Source organism: Piliocolobus tephrosceles, chromosome 8, assembly GCF_002776525.5.
Source record: "Piliocolobus tephrosceles isolate RC106 chromosome 8, ASM277652v3, whole genome shotgun sequence".
NCBI classification, from domain to species: Eukaryota; Metazoa; Chordata; class Mammalia; order Primates; family Cercopithecidae; genus Piliocolobus; species Piliocolobus tephrosceles.
Genome location: NC_045441.1, coordinates 95,184,023 through 95,211,395, shown reverse-complemented (window position 1 = coordinate 95,211,395; position 27,373 = coordinate 95,184,023). Strand labels below are relative to the sequence as shown.

Genomic DNA, 27,373 nt, shown 5'->3' with positions numbered 1-27,373 from the left:
ACCTGGCTCTACTAAAAACGCAAAAACTTAGCTGGGCATGGTGGCATGTACTTGTAGTCCCAGCTACTTGGAAGGCTGAGATGGGAGGATCACTTGAACCTGGGGAGGCAGAGGTTGCAGTGAGCCAAGATCATGCCTCTGTATTCCAGCCTGGATGACAGAATGAGACTGTCTTTAAAAAAAGCAAAGCAAAGAAAAATACCCCTGAATTAGAGACAATGTTAGAAGCAATCAGATCCTCAAGGAATGACCTAGAAGCATTTTCCTACATAAAGGGGAATTTTTTCTCTTAGGATGACCTGAAATAATTGCCAAACACAGCCCATCACAGCTATTCACTAAACAAAAGAACCAGTGGGTTACATTAAGGAATTGTTTCCCATTTATTATTTGGATTGCCAATTAATCCAAAAACAAACAAACAAACAAACTCTGTGGTACTGGTTCATCTGCAAATTACTGCCAGAAAAAAAAAAAAAAAAAAAAAAAAAAAATCCGCCTTTCATTTCCAAAAGGCCCTCTGGCTTTGGTCCTACTTCTGCTGATTAACCAGCATCTTCTTACAGAGGAGGCGGCCAGCTCAAAGAGAACCATTTCCTCTGTGTGCCAGGACTCAACTAGCACAGCTAAAGCATCATCCAATTTGGCTCTTCAGTGGATCCCATCTCAGTATCAGCTTTTACTTACAGCCCAGAGAAACACAGTGACCCACTACCTCTAAGCACTGACAGAATAAATAGAAAATGTTTGTGTATACATAAAGCTAGGAAGGCACTAAACTAAGATGCTCTAAACAGGAACACTCATTCACAGGGCAAGTGATCAGAACTCCTAAGGCCGCCCACTTAGGGAAACACATGCTGCAATTTCACGGTCTCCTGAATATAAATGGACTTGCTCCTTATCTCGCAAAAATTTCCACTTACTTGCCCATCTGGGTAGTTTCTATTATTTTCAATGAGTTGAATTTTTTTCTAAAAATGAAATCACTAAATATGGCTCTAAACTATTCCATCTCACAATCAGTTTATGCCATGAAAAAGTCAATGCTAAGCTCTTTCCCTCCTCTCAGTCTTGAGAATTAAAAACTCTTGTCCCCAACCAAAACTATGAATAAGACCAGCACAGTGTAGTAGCTGGTAGAAGAGGAACAAAAACAAGAATCCTCCATCCTGGGTCTGTTCCTCAATTTCATCATCTAGGAAGCAGCCTGAAGACACCCCCATTGGTACAGAAACAACAGGAATGAAATCGCTAGCCTCAAGCTCTTCTTTTTGGTTTTTTGAGACGCAGTCTCCCTCTGTCGCCCAGGCTGGAGTGCAATGGCACAATCTTGGCTCACTGCAACCTCCACCTCCCAGGTTCAAGCAATTCTCCTGCCTCAGCCTCCCGGGTAGCTGGGACTACAGGCGCCCGCCACCATGCCCAGCTAATTTTTGCATTTTTAGTAGAGATGGGGTTTCACCGTGTTGGCCAAGCTGGTCTCGAACTGCTGACCTCAGGTGATCCACCCACCTAGGCCTCCCAAAATGATGGGATTATAGGCATGAGCCACCGTACCCAGCCAGTATCATCTTATTTTTTTTAATCTATGCTAATCTACCTCTAATTAGTATTTTTTTGTTGCATCATAAAATTAAGGTTTATGGTATCCACTGGCCTCACTATAATTAACTGTTCCAAAAAATATGTGCAAACTGAACTTTGGGAAATCAATATTTTCCACATAACCAACTAACACTGCTATTGATGCTACATCTTTGTCAAAGCAACAATTTTTAAAAATTGTAAACTATTACATTGTAATTACACCAATACTTCAGACCGCTAAAAATCTTTTTATTTAAGTGATCATGGTTATCTGTATTGTGGGGGTCAAGTCTTTTGTGCTTTTGTGTCTTTTGTGCTTCACTAAGCAATTAATTACACTCATGCTCTGCCCAATTAAAACTTCGTGTTTTGTTTGTGAGGTGGAGTCTTGCTCTGTCACCCAGGCTGGAGTGCAGTGGCGTGATCTTGGCTCACTGCAACCTCCACCTCCCAGGTTCAAGGAATTCTCTTGCCTCAGCCTCCCAAATACTGGGGGTTACAGGTGTGCACCACCACACTCTGCTAATTTTTGTATTTTCTATAGAGACAGGGTTTCACCATGTTGGCCAGGCTGGTCTCGAACTCCTGGTCTCAAGAGATCCACTCACCTTGGCCTCCCAAAGTGCTGGGATTACAGGTGTGAGCCAGCGCACCCAGCCGAAAACAGTTTAACACCAGTGAAAAAGCAGGTAAGTCTCTGAATGGAGAGCAGCCCAGGTATAAACTACTCTTCTCCCAGTTGCTCAGGGACATCAGACGACTGATAGACATTGGCAGTAACACCCTCACATCTGAGTGGCCATAAGGAGAAATGAGCAGTAAGTTTTTTGTCCTTCCTAGTCTCTGAGTCAGGTAATCAACAATCTCTAACAAGTGATTAATTACACTTCAGATGTCCAACTTAAAGACTGTGGTAAAAATATCTCACTTCTCCATTTGTATCATGCTCATCTTTATACTTATATTTATTTTAAAGTTTTAAAAATCCATACATGCTTCCTGTGGTTGAATAGTTTTAATGGTTTTTCTTCTCATAAAATGAAGGGCAGGCCAAGTGTGGTGGCTCATGTGTGTAATCCCAGCACTTTGTGAGGCTGAGGTGGGATAATCCCTCGAGGCCAGGAATTTGAGATCAGCCCCAGCAACATACCAAGACCCTGTCTCCACAGGAAAGAAAAAAAAAAAAAAAAAAATTAGCCAGGCTTGGTGGCGTGTGCCTGTGGTCCCAACTACTTGGGAGTCTGATGTGGGAGGATTGCTTACGCCCAGGAAGTCAAGGCTGCAGTAAGCCACTATGGCACCACTGAACTCCAGCCTGGGTGACAGAGGGAGACCCTAAATCAATCAATCAATCAATCAATCAATCAATCAAAATTTTTAAAAAATAAAAATAAAATCAAAGGCAATTTTTAGCCTTTTATGAAAGTTGCCGTTTCCCTAGAGCAATCCATAGTTTACAAAGGGATAAAATCATTCTTAGGAAGGACACTGTTAATGACATTCCTTTTAAGGCAAGCACCTTGTTTCAATATATTTCCTGTTTAGTGTTTTTAAAATGACTTTGAGAACTATTTATAAGATGAGGAAGTCCTTTGTCTCTGTAAGGAAGATTTTCTGATTTAACTGGTTTATCCTGCCCAAGATGTTCATATAGGTCTTAGTCTGTTACAGCAGCTAAACCAAAATACCATAAACCAGATGGCTTATCAGCAAATTTATTTCTCACAGTTCTTCAGACTGGAGTGCCCAAAATCAGGGTGTGGTCAGATGTGGTGTCTGATAAGGGCCCACTTCCTAGACTGCCATGTGTTCACTGTAACCTCATGTGGCGGGAGGGCAAGTTGGCTCTGTAGGGTCTCTTCTATGAGGGTACTAATTGCAATCACCAGGGCTCTGCCCTCATGAACTAATCACCTCCCAAAGGCACCACCACCTAAAACCATCACCTTGGGGGTCAGGACTTCCATATATGAATTCTGAAGAGATGTAAACATTCAGACCATAGCAATATCACAATTTATTAAACATTTGTACAGTGTTCCACTTTATACTAAAAGGAAGTGCTTCAGAATGCAGAGACAACAGGAGGAACATACCTATCTAGTTCCCACACATATACCCCTACCCCTTTCCTCCCTTGACTCCTTATCAGGGCACTCATCTACTAAGGCAAAAAGAAGTAAGTGTGGTCAGAGTAAATAGGATGGGTCCCTTGGGACTCAAAGAAAGAATGTGGAAGCAAGCACACACTCTTAGGTAATTTGTGATTCAGGTCATGAGTGTCCAGAGCCACCTCCTATTGGGTAAGTATGGCAAGAACAGTCACATAACTGGGACTAGGGAGAGAGGAGCTGAGGGTGGGACATGCTCGTGCAACCAGCTTCATCCCTATATAATTAAGTTGGGACTTGGGATAGAAGAAGTAGGTTAAAGGTGAAGGTAGCAGCTTGGAGTGAGTGAGTGGTATTATGCAAGCAGACATGAGGAAAGAAATGAGAAATAGCAGGACCAGGTGTCTTGGGAATGAGAATCTCCTGATTAGAGTCTCGCATGCTGAGCATTTGGGGTGTGTGGAGTTGGTCAAACCAAACCCAGTACTATCTTCTCCTGAGTCCAAGGCTAGTCTCAGCAATATACCTCTGCCTTCCTTGATGGATCACGGCTATGTGCAGAGGGTCATAGAGAGATCTACAGTGCCTCATATCCTTGGTATTAATAACTACTAGCACATGAGTACAGGTGGAGCCAAAAGATCTCCCAAGCATGTGTGGAAATGGTGAATGGGAAACAACTGTCTGCAGAGCCAAATATGACAGCTCTGGGTAGAGGAGAAAAACGTGAGGAGAAAGAAGGAATGTAAAAGGAGGACAGAAACACATGAAGGACATAAAATACCCCATTTTACACACACCCACACATGGAAAACAAACAAGCCAGTGCAAAAAAGAAGTAACTTTGTTTCTAAGCAAAGCTAAACCATATTCTTAGAAAACCTAATAGGTAAAACTTGATAGGACCTTTCCACCACTTTTATACTTAACTTTTTAAATGAAAATACACAACGTTGATAAGGTTGTAGTAAAACTGGTAAACTCATAAATCCCTTGTTAATGTAAATTAGCCCTTGTCAGGCCTCTGAGCCCAAGCTAAGCCATCATATCCCCTGTGACCTACAGTATACATCCAGATGGCCTAAAGGAAGTGAAGAATCACAAAAGAAGTGAAAATGGCCAGTTCCTGCCTGAACTGATGACATTCTACCATTGTGATTTGTTCCTACCCCACCTTAACTGAGCAATTAACCTTGTGAAATTCCCTCTCCTGGCTCAGAAGCTCCCCCACTGACCACCTTGTGACCCCTGCCCCTGCCTGAAAGAGAACCCCCTTTGACTGTAATTTTCCACTACCCACCCAAATCCTACAAAATGGCCCCACCCCTATCTCCCTTCGCAGACTCTCTTCGGACTCAGCCCGCCTTCACTCAGGTGATTAAAAAGCTTTATTGCTCACACAAAGCCTGTTTGGTGGTCTCCACACAGACGCACGTGACATTTGGTGCCAAAGACCTGGAACAGGAGGACTCCTTTGGGAGACTGGTCCCCTGTCCTCGCCCTCACTTCCGTGAGGAGATGACCTCAGGTCCTCAGACCAACCAGCCCAAGGAACATCTCACCACTTTCAAATCGGGTGGGCGGTCTTTTCACTCTCTTCTCCAGCCTCTTGCTACCCTTCAATCTCCCTGTCCTTCCAATTCTAGTTCTTTTTCCTCTGTAGTAGAGACAAAGGAGACACATATTATCTGTGGACCCAAAACTCCGGTGTCAGTCACAGACTCTGGAAGACAGTCTTCCCTTGGTGTTTTAATCACTGCGGGGAGGCCTGCCTAATTATTCACTCACACTCCATTGGTGTCTGATCACCATGGGGACACCTGCCCACATTCACCCAGGCTTGGTGGCGTGTGCCTGTGGTCCTGGGGTCATTCACCCACATTCCCTTGGTGGCAAGTCAATTACAGGGACATCTGCTTTGGCTGCTCACCCACATTGCAGCCCAGGGCTGCTCACTACACCCCACTTCTGTGTCTCTACCTCTCTTTTATCTGTGCTTGCCTCCTTCACTATAGGCAACCTTCCACCCTCCATTCCCCCTTCTTCTCCCTCAGCCTGTGTTCTCAAAGACTTAAAACCTCTTCAACTCTCACCTGACCTAAAACCTAAGCACCTTATTTTCTTCTGCAACACTGTTTGGCCCCAATACAAACTCAATAATGGTTCTAAATAGCCAGAAAACAGCACTTTCGAATTCTCCATTTTACAAGATCTAGATGATTTTTGTCGAAAAATGGGCAAATGGGTCTGAGGTACCTGACGTCCAGGCATTCTTTTACACATTGGTCCCTCCCTAGTCTCTGCTCCCATGTGACTCATTCCAAATCTGTCTTCTTTCTCTCCTGTCTGTTCCTTCAGTCTCCACCCCAAGCTCTGAGTCCTCTGAATCCTCCTTTTCTACAGACCCATCTGACCTCTCCCCTCCTCCCCAGGCTGCTCCTCACGAGGCTGAGCCAGGTCCCAATTCTACTTCAGCCTCCGCTTCCCCACCCTGTAATCCTTTTATCACCCCCCCTCCTCACACCTGGTCTGGCTTACAGTTTCGTTCCACGACTAGCCCTCCCCTACCTGCCCAACAATTTCCTCTTAAAGAGGTGGCTGGAGCTAAAGGTATAGTCAAGGTTAATGCTCCTTTTTATTTATCCAACCTCTCCCAAATCAGTTAGCATTTAGACTCTTTTTCATCAAATATAAAAACTCAACCCAGTTCATGGCCCATTGGGCAACAACCCTTAGACGCTTTCCTGCCCTAGACCCAGAAGGGCCAGAAGGCTGCCTTATTTTCAATATGCATTTTATTACCCAATCCATTCCTGACATTACATAAAGCTCCAAAAATTAGATTCTGGCCCTCAAACCCCACAACAAGACTTAATTAACCTCACTTTCAAGGTGTACAATAATAGAGTAGAGGCAGCCAAGTAGCAACATATTTCTGAGTTGCAATTCCTTGCCTCCACTGTGAGAGAAACCCCAGCCACATCTCCAGCACACAAGAACTTCAAAATGCCTAAGCTGAAGCAGTCAAGCATTACTTCAGGACCTTCTCCCCCAGGATCTTACTTCAGTGCCGGAAATCTGGCCACTGGGCCAAGGAATGCCCACAGCCCAGGATTCCTCCTAAGCCGTGTCCCATCTGTGCAGATGTCCCATCTGTGCAGGACTCCACTGGAAATCAGACTGTCCAACTCGCCTGGCAGCCACTCCCAGAGTCCCTGGAACTCTGGCCCAAGGCTGACTCCTTCCCAGATCTTCTCAGCTTAGCAGCTGAAGACTGATGCTGCCCGATCACCTCAGAAACTTCCTGGACCATCACAGAAGCTTTCGGTAACTCTTACAGTGTAAGGTAAACCTGTCCCCTTCTTAATCAATACAGAGGCTACCCACTCCACATTACTTTCTTTTCAAGGGCATATTTCCCTTGCCTCCATAACTGTTGTGGGTATTGACGGCCAGGCTTCAAAACCCCTTAAAACTCCCCCACTCTGGTGCCAACTTGGAAAATATTCTTGTATGCACTCCTTTTTAGTTATCCCCACCTGCCCAGTTCCCTGATTAGGTCAAGACATTTTAACTAAATTATCTGCTTCCCTGACTATTCCTAGGCTACAGTCACACCTCATTGCCGCCTTTTCCCCAGTTCAAAGCCTCCTTCACATTCTCTCCTTATATCTCCCCACCTTAATCCACAAGTATAGGACACCTCTACTCCCTCCTTGGTGACGGATCATGCACCCCTTACCATTCTATTAAAACCTAATCACCCTTACCCCGCTCAATGCCAATATCCCATTCCACAGCACACTTTAAAAGGATTAAAGCCTGTTATCATTCGCCTGTTACAGCATGGCCTTTTAAAGCCTATAAACTCTCCTTACAATTCCCCCATTTTGCCTGTTCCAAAACAGACAAGCCTTATAGGTTAGTTCAGGATCTGCACCTATCAACCAAATTGTTTTGCCTATCCGCCCCATGGTGCCAAACCCATATACTCTCCTATCCTCAATACCTCTCTCCACAACCCATTATTCTATTCTAAATAAACCTAGTTGACCTCATAGATCCTAAATCCTTTCCCCACTTCCCTTCCCATTCCTTAAAAAACAACTCCCACACTTGCTCTCCCTAACTCATCACTCCCTTTTCATTACACACAGCTGAAGTGCAAGGCTGTGTGGTAGGAGTTCTTACACAAGAGCCAGGACAGCACCGTGTAACCTTTCTGTCCAAACGACTTGATCTTACTATTTTAGCCTAGCCTTTATGTCTGCATGCGGCAGCTGCTGCTGCTTTAATACTTTTAGAGGCCCTCAAAATCACAAACTACGCTCAACTCACTCTCTACAGTTCTCATAACTTCCAAAATTTATTTTCTTCCTCACACCTGACGCATATACTTTCTGCCCCCTTCCACTACCTCTCAGCAAGCCAAACTCATTGCCTTAACTCCAGCCCTCACTCTTGCAAAAGGATTATGTGTCAATATTTATACTGACTCTAAATATGCCTTCCTTTTCCTGCACCACCATGCTGTTATATGGGCAAAAAGAGGTTTCCTCACTACACAAGGGTCCTCCATCATTAATATCTCTCTAATAAAAACTCTTCTCAACGCCACTTTACTTCCAAAGGAAGTTGGAGTCATTCCCTGCAAAGGCCATCAAAATGTGTCAGATCCCATCGCTCAAGGCAACGCTTATGCTGATAAGGTAGCTAAAGCAGCAGCTAGTGTTCCAACTTCTGTCCCTCACTGCCAGTTTTTCTCCTTCTCATTGGTCACTTCCACCTACTTCCCCACTGAAACTTCCACCTATCAATCTCTTCCCACACAAGGCAAATGGTTCTTAGACCAAGGAAAATATCTCCTTCCGGCCTCACAGGCCCATTCTATTCTGTCATCATTTCATAACCTCTTCCATGTAGGTTACAAGCCACTAGCCCATCTCTTAGAACCTCTCATTTCCTTTCCATCATGGAAATCTTCCTCAAGGAAATCACTTCTCAGTGTTCCATCTGCTATTCTACTACTCCTCAGGGATTGTTCAGGGCCCCTCCCTTCCCTACACATCAAACTCGGGGATTTGCCCCTGCCCAGGACTGGCAAATCAATTTTACTCACATGCCCCAAGTCAGGAAACTTAAATACCTCTTGGTCTGGGTAGACACATTCACTGGATGGGTAGAGGCCTTTCCCACAGGGTCTAAGAAGGCCACCACAGTCATTTCTTCCCTTCTGTCAGACATAATTCCTCAGTTTGGCCTTCCCACCTCTATACAGTCCAATAATGGACAGGCCTTTACTAGTCAAATCACCCAAGCAGTTTCTCAGGCTCCTGGTATTCAGTGGAACCTTCAGACCCCTTACCATTCTCAATCTTCAGGAAAGGTAAAATGGACCAGTGGTCTTATAAAAACACACCTTACCAAGTTCAGCCACCAACTTAAAAAGGACTGAACAATACTTTTACCACTTGCCCTTCTCAGAATTCAGGCTTGTCCTCGGGATGCTATGGGGTATAGCCCATTTGAGCTCCTGTATGGATGCTCTGTTTTATTAGGGCCCAGTCTCATTCCAGACACCAGCCCAACTTGGACTGCACCCCAAAAACTTGTCATCCCTACTATGTTCTGTCTAGTCATACTCCTATTCACTGTTCTCTACTACTCATAAATGTCCTGCTCTTGTTTACACTGCCGGTATACACTGTTTCTCCAAGCCATCACAGCTAGTATCTCCTCATGCTATCCCCAAACCACCACTCTTAACTCCCTTTTAGAGTGGACAGATGATCTTTGCTGACAGGGTACACTCCAGTACTTTCACTCTGATGAAGTCCTATTCTTTACCTTTATATTCATTCTTATTCTTGTTCCTGTTCTTATGCCATCCTCTTCCTCCCCCCAGCTATGTGCACCACACTACCAATCTCACTCACTCTCTCCTAGCCATTTCTAATCCTTCTTTAACAAATAATTGCTGGCTTTGCATTTCTCTTTCCTCCAAAATCTCTGAGGCCTCAATTTACTCACTGCAAAAAAAAAAAAAAAAAAGGACTCTATATTTTTAAATGAAAAGTGTTGTTTTTACCTAAATCAATCTGGCCTGGTATATGACAACATAAAAAAACTCAAGGATAGAGCCTAAACTCTGTTTCAGCAAGTAATTACGCTGAACCCCCTTGGGTCCTCTCTAATTGGACATCCTCCCAATTTAGTCCTTTAGTATCTGTTTTTCTCATTCTCTTATTCGGACCTTGTGTTTAGTGTCTCAATTCATCCAAAACCATATCCGGGCCATCACCAATCATTCTATACAACAAATGCTCCTTCTAACAACCCCACAATATCACCCCTTACCACAAAATCTTCCTTCAGCTTAATCTCTCCCACTCTAGGTTCCCACGCCGCCCCTAATCCCGCTCGAAGCAGCCCTGAGAAATATTGCCCATTATCTCTCCATACCACCCCCCAAAAATTTTCACTGCCCCAACACTTCAATACTATTTTATGTTATTTTTCTTATTGATATAAGAAAGGAATATCAGGCCTCTGAACCCAAGCTAAGCCATCATATCCCCTGTGACCTGCACATACACATCCAGATGGCCTGAAGCAAGTGAAGAATCACAAAAGAAGTGAAAATGGCTGGTTCCTGCCTTAACTGATGACATTCCACCCTTGTGATATGTTTCTTCCCCACCTTAACTGAGTGATTAACCTTGTGAAATTCCTTCTTCTGGCTCAGTAGCTCCCCAGCTGAGCACCTTTTGACCCTTGCCCGAAAGAGAACAACCCCCTTTGACTGTAATTTTCCACTACCCACCCAAATCCTATAAAACGGCCCCACCCCTATCTCCCTTCGCTGACTCTCTTTTCAGACTCAGCCCACCTGCACCCAGGTGATTAAAAAGCTTTATTGCTCACACAAAGCCCGTTTGTGGTCTCTTCACATGGACGCGTGTGACATCCCTTTCATTGAATATCAATTTATCATAAGAATCAAATGCTATAAAAATCGTCATAGCCTTTCACCCAATATTACTTCTGGGCTCTTAACCTTAGGGGAATAGATCAAAAGAAAAACTATATGTATAAAAATATTCACTTTGGGAGGCCAAGGTGGGCAGATCACTTGAGGTCAGGAGTTCAAGACCAGCCTGACCAACATGGTGAAACCCCACCTCTACTAAAAATACAAAAATTCTCTGGGCATAGTGGTGCACACCTGTAATCTCAGCTACTCAGGAGGCTGAGTAGAACAAAACAGAAGAACAACTGAGTTAAGGCACTGCAACCCAGCAGGGCATGGTGGCTCATACCTGTAATATCAACACTTTAGGAGGCCAAGTTAGGAGGATGGCTTTAGCCTAGGAGTTCGAAACTAGCTTGGGCAACATAGTAAGACCCTGTCTCTACAAAAAAAAAAAAAAAGTTTTAATTAACCAGACATGATGACACGCACATGTAGTTCTAGCTACTCAGGAGGCTGAAGCAGGAAGACTGCTTGAGCCCAGGAGTTCAAGGTTGCAGTGAGCTATGACTCTGTCACTGCACTCCAGCCTGGGTAACAGAGTGAGACCCTACCTCAAAATAAAATATGACATACTTATTGTGGTGTTTTGTATGTATTAATTTTCATCCACCCACCCCTGGTTCATAATGCCCATAGCCTTTGTTATAGCCTGCTGTTATAATATTGGGTGTTTTAGGTTTCGGGACCAGGACTAGTCTCAGGAAACTCTCTCTCTCCTGCTTTCCTTTCACCTGCCCTAAGGCAGGACTCTCCCCCCACCACCACTCCCCACCACCACCCCCTGCCCCACCCCCCTACCTTTCTGATTGTGGATCTCAAGACCCTCCCCTAAGAGTGTCCCACCTCATACCCTGGAGGAAAGGAATGCTTCCATAAAAATCCCAGAAGACTAGGTTGGGGAAGTTTCCCCATAGCTGAACAGGTGGAGGTTCCTGGAGGGTGGTGAGTCCAAAGAGGGCATGGAAGCTCCACGCCCCTTCCTCCATACCTTACTCTATGCGTCTCTTCATCTATATCCTTTGCAATATCCTTTATAATAGGCCACTAAACATGTTTCCCTGAGTTCTGTGAGCCACCCCAGCTAATTAATCAAACCTAAAGAGGTTTCGTGGGAACCCCAACTTGAAGACAGTTGGTCAGAAGTTCCAGAGGCCTGGACTCACACCTGGTATCTGAGGGTGTGGAGGGTAGTCTTGGGGACTATGCCCCCCAACCTGTGGGATCTGACACTGTCTCTGGGTAGGTAGCGTCAGAACTGAATTAGAGGGCACCCAGCTGGTGTCTGCTGCTTGGTGCGTGAGGAAAGAATTCCCACACATTTGGTAACAGAAGTGTTTTTCTGTGTTGATGATTATTGTTGCAGTGGAAGAGAGGGAAAACACAGTTTGGACAGAGTTTTTCCTCACACACTTATTAATTTAAAATAATAAAAAGACACTGCCATCCAGTGGAATCCTATGGAGTCATTAGAAATTATAATAAGTTTACATAGCAACATGAAAAAATGTTTACAGTAACATAATTTCTAAAATTTATCTAATATCTCTAGATTACAATTACTACTGTGTAAAATATGCATACCTATAACAAAAGCCAAGAGGAAATGGGGGAGAAGAGACAGCTGGTACATTAGGAACTATAGAATTGTGGATGATATTTCTTTCAAAATTTTTCTTCACTGGTTTGTTGTCCATTAAAGAAATTATGATCCGGCATGGTGGTTCACACCTATAATCCTAGCATTCTGAGAGGCTAAGGCAGGAGGATGACCTGAGGCCAGTAGATTGAGATCAGCCTGGCAACATAGCAAGATCCCATCTCTACAAAAAAAAATAAGAAACTGGATGGGTGTGGTGGCTTATGACTGTAGTACCAACTACTCAGGAGGCTGAGATGGGAGGATTGCTTGAGCCCAGGAATTACAGATTTTAGTGAGCTATGATCATGCCACTGCACTCCAGCCTGGGCAACAAAAGGAGACCCCATCTCTAAAAATAAAATAAAAACACATTATGGATTTGGTAAGACTAGTGGAAAAGGCAGAAACAATAAACAATAAATAAAATGAAAGGGTAGAATCTTTTAAAACACCTTTTAAACTATTAACAAAACCTTTCTTTTCTCTTCATCTTCATATGTTAGTAGGACTTCACAGCAGTCCCATGCTTTTGCCTGGAAACACAGATCATCAGTCTATTTTTAAGGGATTCTTTTTAAGACCAAAACCTAGAACCACTAACCTGGGCCCCGATCTGCCCTCTCCTGCCCGCAGTGAATCACTGTGACCTCAAATGCTACAGCCTTCCCCCAGCTACCTAGGCCTAGCTTGCCCTTCACAGATACAAAAGAATCAAATGGAAATAAAAGGCATCAGCACCCGGAGCTCCCTGCTGCCAGAAGTTGAGATTTCCCAGTCTACATCAAGCTATGATTAACAGGAGGCAATGCCAAATGCCAAAAACAACAAAGGAGCTTCAAGGAAACTGTGCTAAAACACTCCCCCTAGTTTTAACGATATACATATTCTTTTCTACTCACTCCACCCCATTCTCCTGTGGTACTCCGAAACTATTCTGAAGCCACCAGGTTGCAGAAAGACGCTAACAGCTAAAGCTTAATGTTCAGAGGTTGATGGAGACCACATAGTGGGCCAATACAGATCACTCTTGAGAAACAAAAAAGCTGTTTTTAGAACCAGAAGGAAATTAGATAATCCTAGCCCACATCACTTAATGGTTTTAAGACTGGAAATTCTGTGTGTGTGTGTGTGTGTGTGCGCGCGCGCACGCGTGCGCTCATTTTGAGGGAGTAATAGTTGTGCAAATAAAGTAAAAGCAGCTACCAGCCTCTCTAAAGATCATCTACCAGACCTCCCTTAGTACAGCCTGGCCTGAGGCACAGTGGCAAGTGCTAGTTTTGGAAGGTTTAAGTTGAGCACCGTAATTCTCTTCTATCTTCAGGAAACTACCTTCTTCAAAGAGCATTCCTGAGAATTGCCATACTATCATACTCAGTGATCACTCACCCATGTAGGAAGGATTCTCCAGAAAACCCACCCTATTGCCTTGCCCTCCCCGCCCCAGCCAATTTGCAATCCCTTTTGGAACCACCATAATAGTCAGGCAGCAGAGCTTTAATCATGTATCTGTACTTTTGTTTCTTGCTGTAAGGGACCTACCTTCATAAAAGGCAATGCAATGTCTTCTGTCACAAGAGTTATTCCAGGAATTTCCTATAGTGGGGAAAAAAACACACACACTGCTGCTCATTGTATGAACTACCACTAGCTCAAGCTTTCAGGGAGTGTTTTCTGCACAGAAAGAAGCTAAGGGCAGCTTCCAGTTTCTAACCTCTACTTTAAATAAACCTTGGAGCACATAAATAACAGTGAACATAGCCTAGCCTATCTCTTGCCTCCAGAAGGGACGTATTCTTTAAAGTCACAATTGTAATAGTTGACAGGGTCTCTAAAGGAAAGGAAAAGACAATTACAAAGAAATAGAGAGCAAATAGGGTATTTTTATACATTTCTATTAAAGAACAAATGAGGCAAATTATGTTTGCACCAAATGTAACGATAAAGGGGAAATGTTTCATTATCAATACTCCTTCCTCTCTTCTTTCACTTAAATGTCTTATAGTTGGCCCCTACCTCACTAGAAGGAACCAAGACTAACGGGATTCTTGCATGACTTGGCTGGATAATTGTTCTGTACCTCGTTGTCCTCTGTAATTTCAGAGGTAAGAGCTCCCCATAAAAAAGTTTCTGCAGCAGCCAGGCGCAGTGGCTCGCACCTGTAATCCCAGAACTTTGGGAGGCCAAAGCTGGCAGATCACTTTAGATCAGGAGTTGGAGACCAGCCTGGCCAACGTGGTGAAACCCCGTCTCTACTAAAAAACAAAAAATTTAGCCAGGCATGGTGGCGGGTGCCTGTATTTCCAGCAACTCAGGAGGCTGAGGCAAGAGAATCGCTTGAGCCTGGGAGGTGGAGGTTGCAATGAGCTGAGATTGTGCCATTGCACTCCAGCCTGGATGACAGAGCAAGACTCCATCTCTAAAGAAAAAAAAAAGTTTCTGCAGCGCTATCATCATGGTAAATCTGAAAGGTGAACAATTCATTTCAAGAAGGGCAAATGATAGCATTCTGCTAACTAGTGAGCGTTAAAACAGAAATTTAATGAAATGATAAACTTTCAAGATTGCCCTTTATTCACTATTACTTTGAAAAGTGTATCTGTATGTTAATTATGTAAGTAGCCTCTCATCTGGTCAAATCAGCTTCCATTTCCTTAAAAAAAGTAGGTAAGTATATAAGAAAATATTTTAGGAGATGTAATGTAGAAATAAAAATTGGTATTTGTCTAGAATTTAAATGACCGAGATTTTACTGATACAGAATATTCCTGTAAAAAAAGGGTATCATAGTGACAGAGAAATAAATTTTCAGAACATGCAAACAACTAAGTTCTTCATTGTGATGGTTGAAAGCCATGATAAGAATCTATTGTGAGCTTCATTTATCACTACAGAGGATACCTCAAAAAAAAACATTAAAATTTCATTACGGTTTTAGGTTATAAATAGCATTTTAAAAGAGATATAGTTGTTTGCAAAACATAATTCAGGATTATCTATGTGTAAGGGCATCAAATTTTCTATTATCTTAAAAAATCCAAGTCAGTTGTCTCCTACAAAAGTGTGAAGTCCATGTTTTCTCCTGTGGCAACTTTTTATTAAGGTTGTAGCATTAAGAACATTTGCAGATTAGAGAAAAATAAATGATTTACATCATAGCTAATGATAAGCATAGACTCATAGATTTTTCAAGATTAGAAGAGATCTTTAAGGTAACCTAGTCCAATCACAAGAAGTTTAAAGCAACATGGCAAACTCCAAGATTCGTTCAGTATGGAGAGGTTATAACCACAGGTTTCTTTATATCGCTCTTCTTGTGGGACTTACTGATGTCATCCTGTGCGTGTCCACAATAGCTGCTCCGCCCTGCACAATCTTGAGAAGTGCAAAAGGGAAGCGTTACCCTCAAGGTGATATTCTCACACCACATCCAGTTAACATGTGGCTCAGTCTTTTAACACAACCGTGGGAACCAGTGGTCCCAACTGCCTCCTGGACACTTTGAACACAGGACATAACAGCAGGGGGTTGGTAAGGGAGGGAGCGGAGATGTGCATTTCCTGACTTCAGGGTGGTGTAACCTGCAGACTTCCTGTCGTATGACCACAGGGTCTGCATGTCTATTCACATGTGTTCCGAAAGAAAAAAGTGGGCACCTAGAGAGGGAACAAGCTCAGGCCTTTCCCTTAAATTCTAAGGTGAGGCATAAAAATCTAATAACTATGACAGTAAAAGACAAAGAAAGGGCCTTTAGGAAAGCACTGCCACTGTGCATACCAAAAATTTGGAAAGTAATCAAACACACTTGATACATCTTTTTTAAGGACTATATTTAGACAGGGTCTAAACATAAAGTATCACCATTTATCCTAGTACATCTTTTCCTATGACTGTGTTAAATTCGACTTATTTTTCTAAATACCTTTTTGATATAAACTTCTGCCTCAAAAGCAAGCATGTAGTTCTAATATCTAAATAAGAAACAAGAGGCAGAACTTTTTCAGGCACAGCCTATACATGGTTTTCACTTGCTGGGCCAGCAAAGCTCTGTCTACTGTACCATATTCAAGAGAAAATAAACAGTGTTTTAGCTCAACACGTCCTACTTTAAAAGGAGGGAGTCTGAACCAACAGGGAAAAAATGTCAGTTGGGGTGAGTGTGCCTAAGACTGCTGACTTTTACTGATCCTGAAGCTCTAGAGTTATTACAGATTTTTTTAATGGGGCAGGAAAAAGAGGTCATGAAGGTCCTTATCTACCAAGTATAATAGCAGCAATCCACCCATTCCTCACTTACATAAACCTGGTACATATCGTAATCCACTCTAGTCACTTAGAAAATAAAAATACCATGATACAGGTTTAGTTCTGCCTGGTAACAGGAAGAATAGTAAATACCCTGTATATCTGCTCCTTCGGTTTTACTGTTTTTATACAAATACTTTTGGCCAATAGCAGGGATTCGCTATTACTTTTCTGCCAAAAAAAGAAAAAAAAAAAAACTCAGTTCTTTATCAGTCAAAACAGTAGTGAAATCACGACCCTGATGACTATAAGAGGGGTGTCTAACAACTGACCCACAACTGGGAATTGATTTTATTTGCACACAGCATACACAGTGTTAACTTACTGTATTCCAAGTGAGCACTGAGGAATGTGGCAATAGTTTGTCCACGTTACTTGTCTCTGAATATACACTCCAATATGAAGAAGCTGAGTAGATTTTTTTTAAATGGGGGAAAAAAGATGTGGTTTAATAAGATGATGACAGCATTGTAATTCAACCAAAACAAGCAAACCAACAAAGTTTTCATTGTCTTATCCCTCATCCACAAAACGGTAACCACTATGATTTTATCTACTGACTAAAATGTTCAGGTTCTACTTTTTACAATGAGAACAATAACTTAGTACTATATCTACCCAAATGACATTATGTCACTTCATACGAAACCAGCCAACACAAAACGGGGCTAAGAAAGTTACATCTTACTGGGAAAAAAATCACTAATAAGGTTATAGAATCAAGATCCTATCTTGTATCTCATCAATCTCTGTACAGGCATAGATTATTAGAAAACCACAAGAGAATGAAATTTAATTAGCTGCTGACTCCGATAGTTTTTTTTTTTTTTTTTTTAATGTGCTCCTAAGCAGCATTTGGACAGGTTGAGGCATTCATTATCAACTTACTGCTTTCCCTGAAGCAAAAAGGTCAAGTATTCAACTTAAGGTGCAATATCAGCAACACTTACCAATTATAAATTCCTGAATGAGGTCAAATGAATGGCAGGCAGAGACATTCTCAGAAATCCATTGAATAATCTTTAAAAAGTCAGACAAAACTCTGTTGGTATTTAAATCTGCTCTCTGCCTCCACTACCAAAGAAGTACAAATATACATGAAGCTTTTGCATTCTATACCTATTTTAGAATTGCCTAAGAATATACTCACTTCTACACTATCTTCAAGATACATAATGCAATTCTGGGTAGGTAAAACAGCATATTATAAGTGAGATCCTTTTCATACATCTTTTAAATAAATCTCCTTGGCTGGAAACCAAATAACGTTCTTCAACCTAACGTTTGTGCAAGAATAGGTCATTTTATAGCAAAGCACCAGTGGAAAGAGCTGTGGGATCCAGGAAAAAAAGCAAAACAAAACCACTAGGCTTGGAGGCAGCAGAGCTGGGTGTGAATTCCAGCTGGGCCTCAGTGTGAATACGGACACACCAGTTAACCTTTGTGAGCATCACTGTACTGTCTCCCGAGGAGGGATAATTCCTGCTATACCATCAACTCTCTCATCTCCATAATCATCCTCACCTGCTGGAGGAATGTCTGCCATCTCAGCACTGACAGATAATATAAGACACGCCTAGCCATGGTGCACACTTGCACTTCTGCTCCTACCAGTAAGCTGTTTTATTCAAAACCTGTTTATGCTATTGTACTTATTTTCAAAATCAGGTAATACAATATTACTATAGACAAGTAAAATGTGGATGCAGAAAGTGTCATTGGGTCAGTAAAAGTTGAATGTTTTGGAAAGAGTCAAAGGCATGTCTTTAAAACACTAGAAAACCAGGTTCAGGGGAAACAACTAAAAAAGATTGGGTAAAAAATGCCTGGTATACACAGATTGCTTTGTAAGGGTCTTTAAATTACTGTATCCTTAGACATAAAAATTTTTTAAAAGTAACAGGAAGTTAGAGGTAACTCATTACTAGTGCTTTTATGCAAGAAAAATGATGTTGCACTTCAATTAGCGATGCACGAAGAAAGGCTTGAGTCAAAACATGGGTGAATAATGTATATTTTAATGTTTTAGGTTAAAACGTCTAATTTCTTTTTTTTTTTTTTTTTTGTAGTTAACCAGCCACTCATTGATCTTAACTACACCTGCTAAGGAGATTTCTCTGACTTCACAGGATAGCTGTAAAATAACACAGGAAGTGTGTGAATAAACTTAATAAACTCTAATGTGAAATACAAATGTAAGCTATTTTTATTATAAATGTAACAAATAGCTGCCACAGATTTTAGTCCTTTTGATAATTATAGATCAAATACAGACCAGGAAAAAAAGTAGATATTTAAGAAGCGCATTATTTATGGAGCTCTTCATTGAAATGTTACTGACACAGCTAAACATTTATTCCCAATATGGAAAAGGGAGTACCCAAAATAACAGAAACACCCTGAGTCTGAGACCTGGTAGGGATCCATAAAAAAGCAGCACAAAAGACGATGATGTCAGCAGAAAGGCCATACACCTCAATTAATTGTAACTAAATAAAAATAACTCCTGACCATTTTATTTCTTTTTTTGGGGGGGGGGGGGCGGGGAGACAGAGTTTCACTCTTGTTGTCCAGGCTGGAGTGTAATGGCACAATCTCGGCTCACTGTAACCTCCGCCTCCCAGGTTCAAGCAATTCTCCTGCCTCAGCCTCCCAAGTACCTGGGATTACAGGCATGCACCACCATGCCCGGCTAATTTTGTATTTTTAGTAGAGACAGGGTTTCTCCATGTTGAGGCTGGTCTCGAACTCCTGACCTCAGGTGATCCGCCCACCTCAGCCTCCCAAAGTGCTGGGATTACAGGCATGAGCCACCGTGCCCGGCGACCATTTTCAACCACAAAATAAATGGGTTCAGTGTCATCTATCTGCCCATTTTAAAACATGAGCTATCTTCTCACCTGGCCTTCCAGGAACCGCGCGCCTTGACCGCAGTAGAGCGCACAGTGCAACGCGGCCATCTTCTCACAGTCTAAGCGGGTGTTCTGCAGAAGCTGTAATAAAGATGACTGGCTGAGCAGTGCTCTATAGAGCTTTCCAGAACAACAATCCAGTACCAGGGACCCTGATAATGACTGTAAAGGGCAATGAGGTAGCGTATCAATCATTTCATTATTTCCTGGCCAAAAAAAAAAAAAAAAAAAGTAGATCAGCAAACAAAACAACCTCCTTTCACCCAAACATAGACTATTAAAGTCAAAACAAACTCAAATAGGCCACTTCTACAAGAGAAAAACTATAGCCGTACCTGTCAGAAAGAGACTGTGGCAGATCAGGTCTGGATGCTGAACATTAAGTAGGTGGAAGAAATGACCAGGTAAGTAAACAGCCACATAATAGTCTATAGAAGAGAAAGATTTGCATCATCTACATGTGGTAAGAGCTGCACAGGTACAGAACGTCACATTATCCCTGCTCTTCTCTGAATATCTCAAAAGGCAAAAGTTTTAATGATGTAATAAGCTATCTAATGACAGTCCATTTTTTTTTTTTTTTTTTTTGAGGCAGAGTCTTGCTCTGTCTCCCAGGCTGGAGTGCAGTGACCGATCTCAGCTCACTGCAAGCTCTGCCTCCCGGGTTTTACGCCATTCTCCTGCCTCAGCCTCCTGAGTAGCCGTGACTACAGGCGCCCGCCACCTTGCCCGGCTCGATTTTTGTATTTTTTTTTTTTAAGAGATGGGGTTTCACTGTGTTAGCCAGGATGGTCTCGATCTCCTGACCTCGTGATCCGCCCGTCTCGGCCTCCCAAAAGTGCTGGGATTACAGGCTTAAGCCACCGCGCCCGGCCTTTTTTTTTTTTTTTTTTTTTTTGAGACAGAGTCTCACTCTGTCACCCAGGCTGGAGTTGCAGTGGCGTGATGTCAGCCCACTGCAGCCTCAAACTCCTAGGCTCAAGTGATCCTCCCCACCTCAGCCTCCCAAGTAGCTGGGACTACAGGCCTGTGCCCCCAACACCCCACTAATATTTTCTATTTTTACAGAGATGGAGTCTCTCCATGTTGCCCAGGCTGGTCTTGAACTCCTGGGCTCAAGCAACCCTCCTGCTTCAGCCTCCCAGAGTGCTGGGATTACAAGCATGAGCTACCACGACCAGCCACATTTCTCTTACTAGGTAAACCTCATTTATTTCTATCTTCGGCTAATTTTCTTCAGATATTTAGCCATGGTTATCTTAATTTATACCTGCAGTTTTGTTTCTAAGTGATTTGTGGCTTTATGTGAATCTAAATGATCTCAGAGCAAATTAGAATAAAAAATATCAAGCAACATGAATTATTCCTTAATCTGGTAGGCTGGAAATAGCTTATATTGGGAATTTTCTTCATAATTTCTGCCAGTTTGGAGAAGCTCTAAAATTTTGTTGCCCACATTCGTCCACTGATCATCATCATCAGCAGCAGCAGCAGGAGCATTTTGTTTAGAGAACCTTTAAATCAATATTCATCAGAACAATCTCTGCAGACACACTGACACTTTGTGAAGTACTAATTTATTTCCTTGCATATCAAGCTGACTAGAATTCACACCTTCGGTCCCTGCACTAGATATTTTTGTACCAAGAACATTTGTACTCAGATGGAGACAAGGTATAAAAAAATAGGTTTCTGGAGAATGGAAGGGTGGAAGTAGCCCTTGCCAATACTTTTTCTAGGATCTTAAAAAACAGAAATTCACACAGTAGTAATTTTATATAGATGGAACATTTAGATTATAAGTGAGCCAGCTAGACTCCTTTTCCTAAGAAGTGAAGGAACACATGCTAATCATTTGCATAGAAGGCGTTCTGTGGAAAGGAAAGAGGATACCAACTCAAACCAGTTGACTTAGAAGTGTCCTTTCAGTCAACGTGGATTAAATGATGCTAAAGCGCCTAGCACGAATGGTGGCAGTGATTTTATTATGGCAACACTTTACTAGCAAAACACAAACAACAATATAGTGGGACATAATGAAAAGGGTATCGGCATCAAATGACCTAGTTACCTCCCAGCTGTACCACTTAACTAGTTAATTAGGATGGCACTATATCCGTGGGGAGGTGGCATTTGAAAATATATGACAGTGATTTGGGTTGCCACATCACTGAGGCAGGGAGAGGGAGATTCCTATTTGGCATTTGGTGAGTGGGCTCCAGTGATGGACGTTCAGTCCCTCAATGCGCAGGGAATTATTGTCTCACCAAAAGGGTCAGTAGTATCTGTGGTAGGCTGAATGATGGCTCCTGAAGATATGCACGTGCTAATCCCCGGAACCTGTGAATAGGGTAAAAGAGACCTTGCAGATGTGACTAGGATTTCGAGATGGGGAGACTATCCTGGAATATCCAGGTAGACACAGGTAGGCACAAAAATCCTTATGAGATGGAGATTGGACTAGAGAAGAGAAGATGACCATACGATGAGGAAAGTAGTTGGAATGAAGTGGCCACAAGCCAAGAAATACTAGCCTCTAGTCAGGGGTGTCCAATCTTTTGACTTCCTTGGGCCACATTGGGGAGATGAATTCCCTTGGGTCACACATAAAATACACTAATGACAACTGATAAGCTAAAAAATTTTTAAAATTAAAATCTCAAAAAAAAAATGTTTTAAGAAAGTTTACAGATCTGTGTTGGGCCACATTCAAGCCATACTGGGTTATGTGCAGCCCATGGACCAAGGGTTGGGCAAGCTTGCTCTAGAGGCTGAAGGGAGGACACAAGGAACAAATTCTTCCCTGGAGCCTCCAGAAGGCACCAGTCCTGCCCACACTTTGGTTTAGCCCCTTCAAGACTCATTTCGAACTTCCAACTTTACAGAACTTTAAGAGAATGTCTGTGGTATTTGAAACTCTAAGTTTGCCGTAATTTGTTACAGCAACAATAAACTAATACAGGATATGCTAACTAGCCTGATTTGATCATTCCCACAATGTATACAGGTATCAAAACACCACATTGTACTCCATAAATATATACAATTACTATTTGTCAGTTAAAAACAAAATAAGGTAGAGTATTATTTTTATTGGCTGGGCACGGTGGCTCATGCCTGTAATCTCAGCACTTTGGGAGGCTGAGGCAGGTGGATTACTTGAGGTCAGGAGTTCAAGACCAGCCTGGACGGCATGGCAAAACCCCATCTCTACGAAAAATACAAAAAATTAGCTGGGCATTGCAGCATGTGCCTGTAATCCCAGCTACTCAGGAGGCTGAGGTGGGAGGATAGTTTGAGCCCAGAAGCCAGAGGTTGAAGTGAGCCAAGATCATACCACTGTACTCCAGCCTGGGAAACACAGCAAGATCCTGTCTCAAACAAACAAACAAAAAGTTTGCTAGGAAGATTTGATGAAAGAACTCTGTATCAATTTATTATATTTTATTTGCTGACTTTTCTAATAAAGATCTTATATGGAGAAGAAAAGGTACCACACATAAGCAGAAGCTATATGTATACTCATATGCCACATGTAAAATGGACACTTTAATTCTTACAATTTCAAGAAAATAACTTAATCACCTATATTTAGTTAAAACTTTAATGTTTGAAAACATTTAGACTGAAGTTTTACATTTTTAAAAATATATCAAAAATGCTATAAGATAAAAATAAAATTCTATGAATAAATATTTTAAAATTAAGTACTCTAGGACTGTAACACTGACAACACTAATTATCTTTTCTAGTTTGGGCAGTTATGTTGCATACCATGTGGGTGACTGATGGGATCATTTCACTTCATTTTCTCTCAGTTTATTCTGGATTGCATTAGAGAAAAATACTAAAACAACACCTCTAAACAAAATACTTGATAAAGTTTTAGTTGAAATAAAATGCTAAGAAAACAAAATAACAAAATCTTTAAAGAAACTATTAATAGGCCAGGCGCACTGGCTCACACCTGTAATCTCAGCACTTTGGGAGGCCGAGGCTGGAGGATCACGAGGTCAGGAGTTCAAGACCAGCTTGGCCAAGATGGTGAAACCCTGTCTCTACTAAAAATACAAAATAATTAGCCAGGCATGGTGGCACACACCTGTAATCCCAGCTACTTGGGAAGCTGAGGCAGAGAATTGCTTGAACCCGGGAGGCGGAGGTTGCAGTGAGCCGAAATCGCACCACTGCACCCCACCCTGGGTGACAGAACAAGACTCCCATCTAAAAAAAAAAAAAAAAAAAAAAAAAAAAAAGCAAAAAAAAAACTAATAATAATCTAGGGTCCCTGATAAAAGACACTGAAGTAAGCCTGAGCACAGAGCTCACTCTTTCTGAGCCTCAGTTTCGTTATCTGTAAAATGGGGATAATATCACCAATCAGAATTGCTGTAGGGAACAAGATAACAACTAAAATACTTAACATATAGTACTCATTAAATAAATAGTAGCTCCTTACTTATAAATATATCTTTCTTATATAGAAGTGTTTGGGGTTCATGGAAAATTTCAAAAAGTTATTCTTTAATATTGTAATCAATATTAGCCCATTTTAATAGGGTGACAGTCCAGGGAAATTGCATGTAGTTAGTAGCTAAAAATATATTACTCAAAAAAAAAATATTGTTGTCATAAAAATTACCTCTAGAGCAGTTTTCAACTGGGTTATGATTTTGTGCCTATAAAATGTGCTTAAGAAGGAAAGACAACATGTGTAAGATAGCCTATTTTTACAAGCTTGTATTTCTGGCCTCTCCACATGCTGAAGACCACAGATTAAATCTTGCCTGCCCTTTGCAAGTCATTCCCAGGGGTGAAAAAAGGAAGGATACCTTTGCCCTCCCAAAGTGCTGTTTTCTTAGTGGAAAATTTCCCACATCACTCTTGAGATGGGATGCTGATAAAGCATTGCTGATAAGAATCAAGTCCCAGACCCAGGAAACCTTCTATAATATTTATCTCTCTTATCACAGGAAGCAGTAGAACCAGGCTTCCCTAAGGCAATTTCCCACAAATTCAGAGATCATGTATAAAATTTGCCCATACTGGCCCACTCAGCGTAAGTATCCAACCTCATCAATAGTAGCATTCAAAATAAAAATCACTTTGCTCAGTTTCCTCACATTGCACTCTCTCAAACATGCGTCATGACAGTATATGGACTGTGGAATAGGGATGGAAAAAGATATCAAAGAATTACATGCCCTAAACCTGAAGCTCCTTTTTCAAAGGAAATGTTCCATATGCCATGTTCCATATGCAAGCAAGTAAAGCATTACTTAGTCTTGTGCTAAACTTTGTGCCCCACATCCCAACTGGCATGGAAAAGCAGCTTTCAGGCGGGAGGTACAACAAACCCTTTCTTTATTTTCTTCATTATACTCAGGTTCCCTTCACCATATTTACTCAATGAAAAGAACTCAAGCTGATCCATAAATCATTAATGGGACTTGGAAGCTTTTCAAGATTAGCAACAGGAAATAGACAATTTCCCAGGGGCCCCTGTCCTCTCTATAATCAAGGGATAATATGATGCATTATTTCTCATGGGCTATTTGGGAACATCTCATACAAGTCATCATTTTTATGCTAACAAATGGCTTTTTAGGCTGCTACCAAAAAACATAGGAAAGCTCACAGCCTAGGTTCTCTAAAAAGGGAAGATACATCCCCCAACTCTTTCAAGCCAAAGGCTAAGGAGTTGACAGGGAGGGGTGTGTTCCAGAGAAAATCTTCTCTTGTCAGACTTCAAGTGGGTCATTGACTGTCATCACAATCCAAGTCTCAAAGAGGCATGAGAAATGGGATAGTATAGAAGGCTGAGGTATACCATGCCCAGGAAGAAGTGTTCAGAGCAGGGGGTATGATCTCTCCATCACTCACCAAGGTTGAGAAAAGTAATGCCCTTTGTCACGTGTGAGCCAACATTCTCAAGAGAAGTGGTGAAGGTCTTGCTGTGTCCTGCAAAGAGAGAACAAGAAGCCAGAGAATGTTAAACAAAGAACCAGAACTCCACCCAAGGCAGTGACTATGCAACACACTAAATTTTCAGTGACCTGAAACTGGTAAGTGGGCATCTTTAGACTTCTAGATTTCATGGTTCTCCTCATTCTCCAAAACCCAGCACTGAAGGCGGATAATCTGAGGTCAGTCACACTCCAGTAGTTGTTCTGGGCTTATTATAATCTTAGACCATGACAGGTAGATTGTTCAGGGAGGAGAGGATCTGAAGGAATTTACTTAAAGATCCAAGAGATAGAGATGACCATATGGCTCATTGGCCCTCATTCCTCAAGGCTCACTGCCACACACATGCAGTCATTAAGACCCTCTGAGACTTCTCCAAATCACTTACAAATCCCACTTTTAGTTAGGAAGGGAATTAGTCAAGCTAACAACCTCAGTATATTGGCCTTTCCTCTCTACTTTCTAACTCTTAATCTTCAGAAAAGTTTTATTTACTGGCTTTGATCAATAGATTAACGATTAGAAACATGCATGAAAATTTTCCACAAAAATCTCAAACTTATATGACTTAAGTATGAATAGTATCTATGTCTAGTTCTGAAGTTACTTTAGTTTCTCCATTAAGTTCTTAAACTTTTTTACCTTGATCTCTAACCTAAGGAGGTAATATTAGGTTCATCTATAGAATAAGCAGCTCTAGTGTGGCTTGGCATAATTTTTTTAAATATTGGAAAAATTTTCATCTTTAAAAAACTTTAAATACACCCATAGTATATACTGCACAAATACTCATTTTAAGGAACTAAACAAGCAAAACAATTACTCCCTAGCATGGTTCAAACTAAAAACTATTACAGGGCACACTGTGATCAACTACAGAACCAGGAGAAAATAGGCATTTGACTGCTGTTCCCTAGACTGTTTATCAGTATCTCGGGCCATAGATGTGTGCAACAGAATAAATGTATCTTAGATCTAAAAACTGTTGAGGTCTGAGATCATGGATGCTTTTAACTAAAACCCTATGTAACTCTATAAGTTAAATCTATAGATACTTTCCAATTAGCAATAACTAAAAAGCAAATAAACACACTTTGGGTAAATACCTCCCTCAGGATTGGTCCACAAGCTTAGAAAAATATATAGGCCAGGATAAAAATATACAATATATAAAAATAACTAGCTAACTTGATATTCACCATTGGCAACTTTCTTCAGGAAATATATATCCTGTAAGTATACAGACATAGAATGAACTGATAAAACTTGATTCAATGGTAATCTCAGCTGGGCATGGTAGCTCACACCTATAATTCCCACACTTTGGGAAGCTGAGGCGGGTGGATCGCTTGAGCTCAGAAGTTCAAGACTACACTGGGCAACATGGTGAAACCTCATCTCTACAAAAAATACACAAATTAGCTAGGCATGATGGAACACGCCTGTAGTCCCAGCTACTTGGTGGGCTGAGGAGGGAGGATCACTTGAGACCATGAGGTTGAAGCTGCAGTGAGCAGTATTCATGCCACCGCATGTGACAAAGGGAGACCCTGTCTCCAAAAAATTACTAATAACACTGTTAAGAGCTAGCTAATTTGCTACTATTTGGAAAAAGTTATTATGTAAAAGTAACAAAGAAGACATGAAAAGTACCTTTATGAATGTAAAACACTGAATACGTGATTTGTTCCCAAGAGGCATGCTTCGGGCTGTAACATACACACAAACTTCCTAGAAGAAAGTATAGTAGAGTTTAACAGAATCTATGTTGTAAATAGTTTCCTAAACCACTTAAACTTACTTCTATTCCTTTAGATGT

The 27,373-nt window shown here is 41.6% G+C and overlaps 1 protein-coding gene across 4 annotated transcripts in view; it reads right to left on the bottom strand.

Annotated features, from left to right (window-relative positions):
- The window catches only part of GSAP (gamma-secretase activating protein), a 107,313-nt gene that overhangs the window by 23,574 nt on the left and 56,366 nt on the right, over positions 1-27,373 (bottom strand). For all 4 annotated transcript variants that reach the window (XM_023192525.3, XM_023192526.3, XM_023192527.3 and 1 more), the window contains 7 exons: positions 27,208-27,285; positions 25,471-25,548; positions 19,923-20,015; positions 19,576-19,793; positions 17,626-17,695; positions 17,001-17,083; positions 13,913-13,966 (listed from right to left, as the gene is read on the bottom strand). In XM_023192525.3, the coding sequence (XP_023048293.2) occupies positions 13,913-13,966; positions 17,001-17,083; positions 17,626-17,695; positions 19,576-19,793; positions 19,923-20,015; positions 25,471-25,548; positions 27,208-27,285 (674 nt within the window). The remainder of the gene's footprint in view (positions 1-13,912; positions 13,967-17,000; positions 17,084-17,625; positions 17,696-19,575; positions 19,794-19,922; positions 20,016-25,470; positions 25,549-27,207; positions 27,286-27,373) is intronic.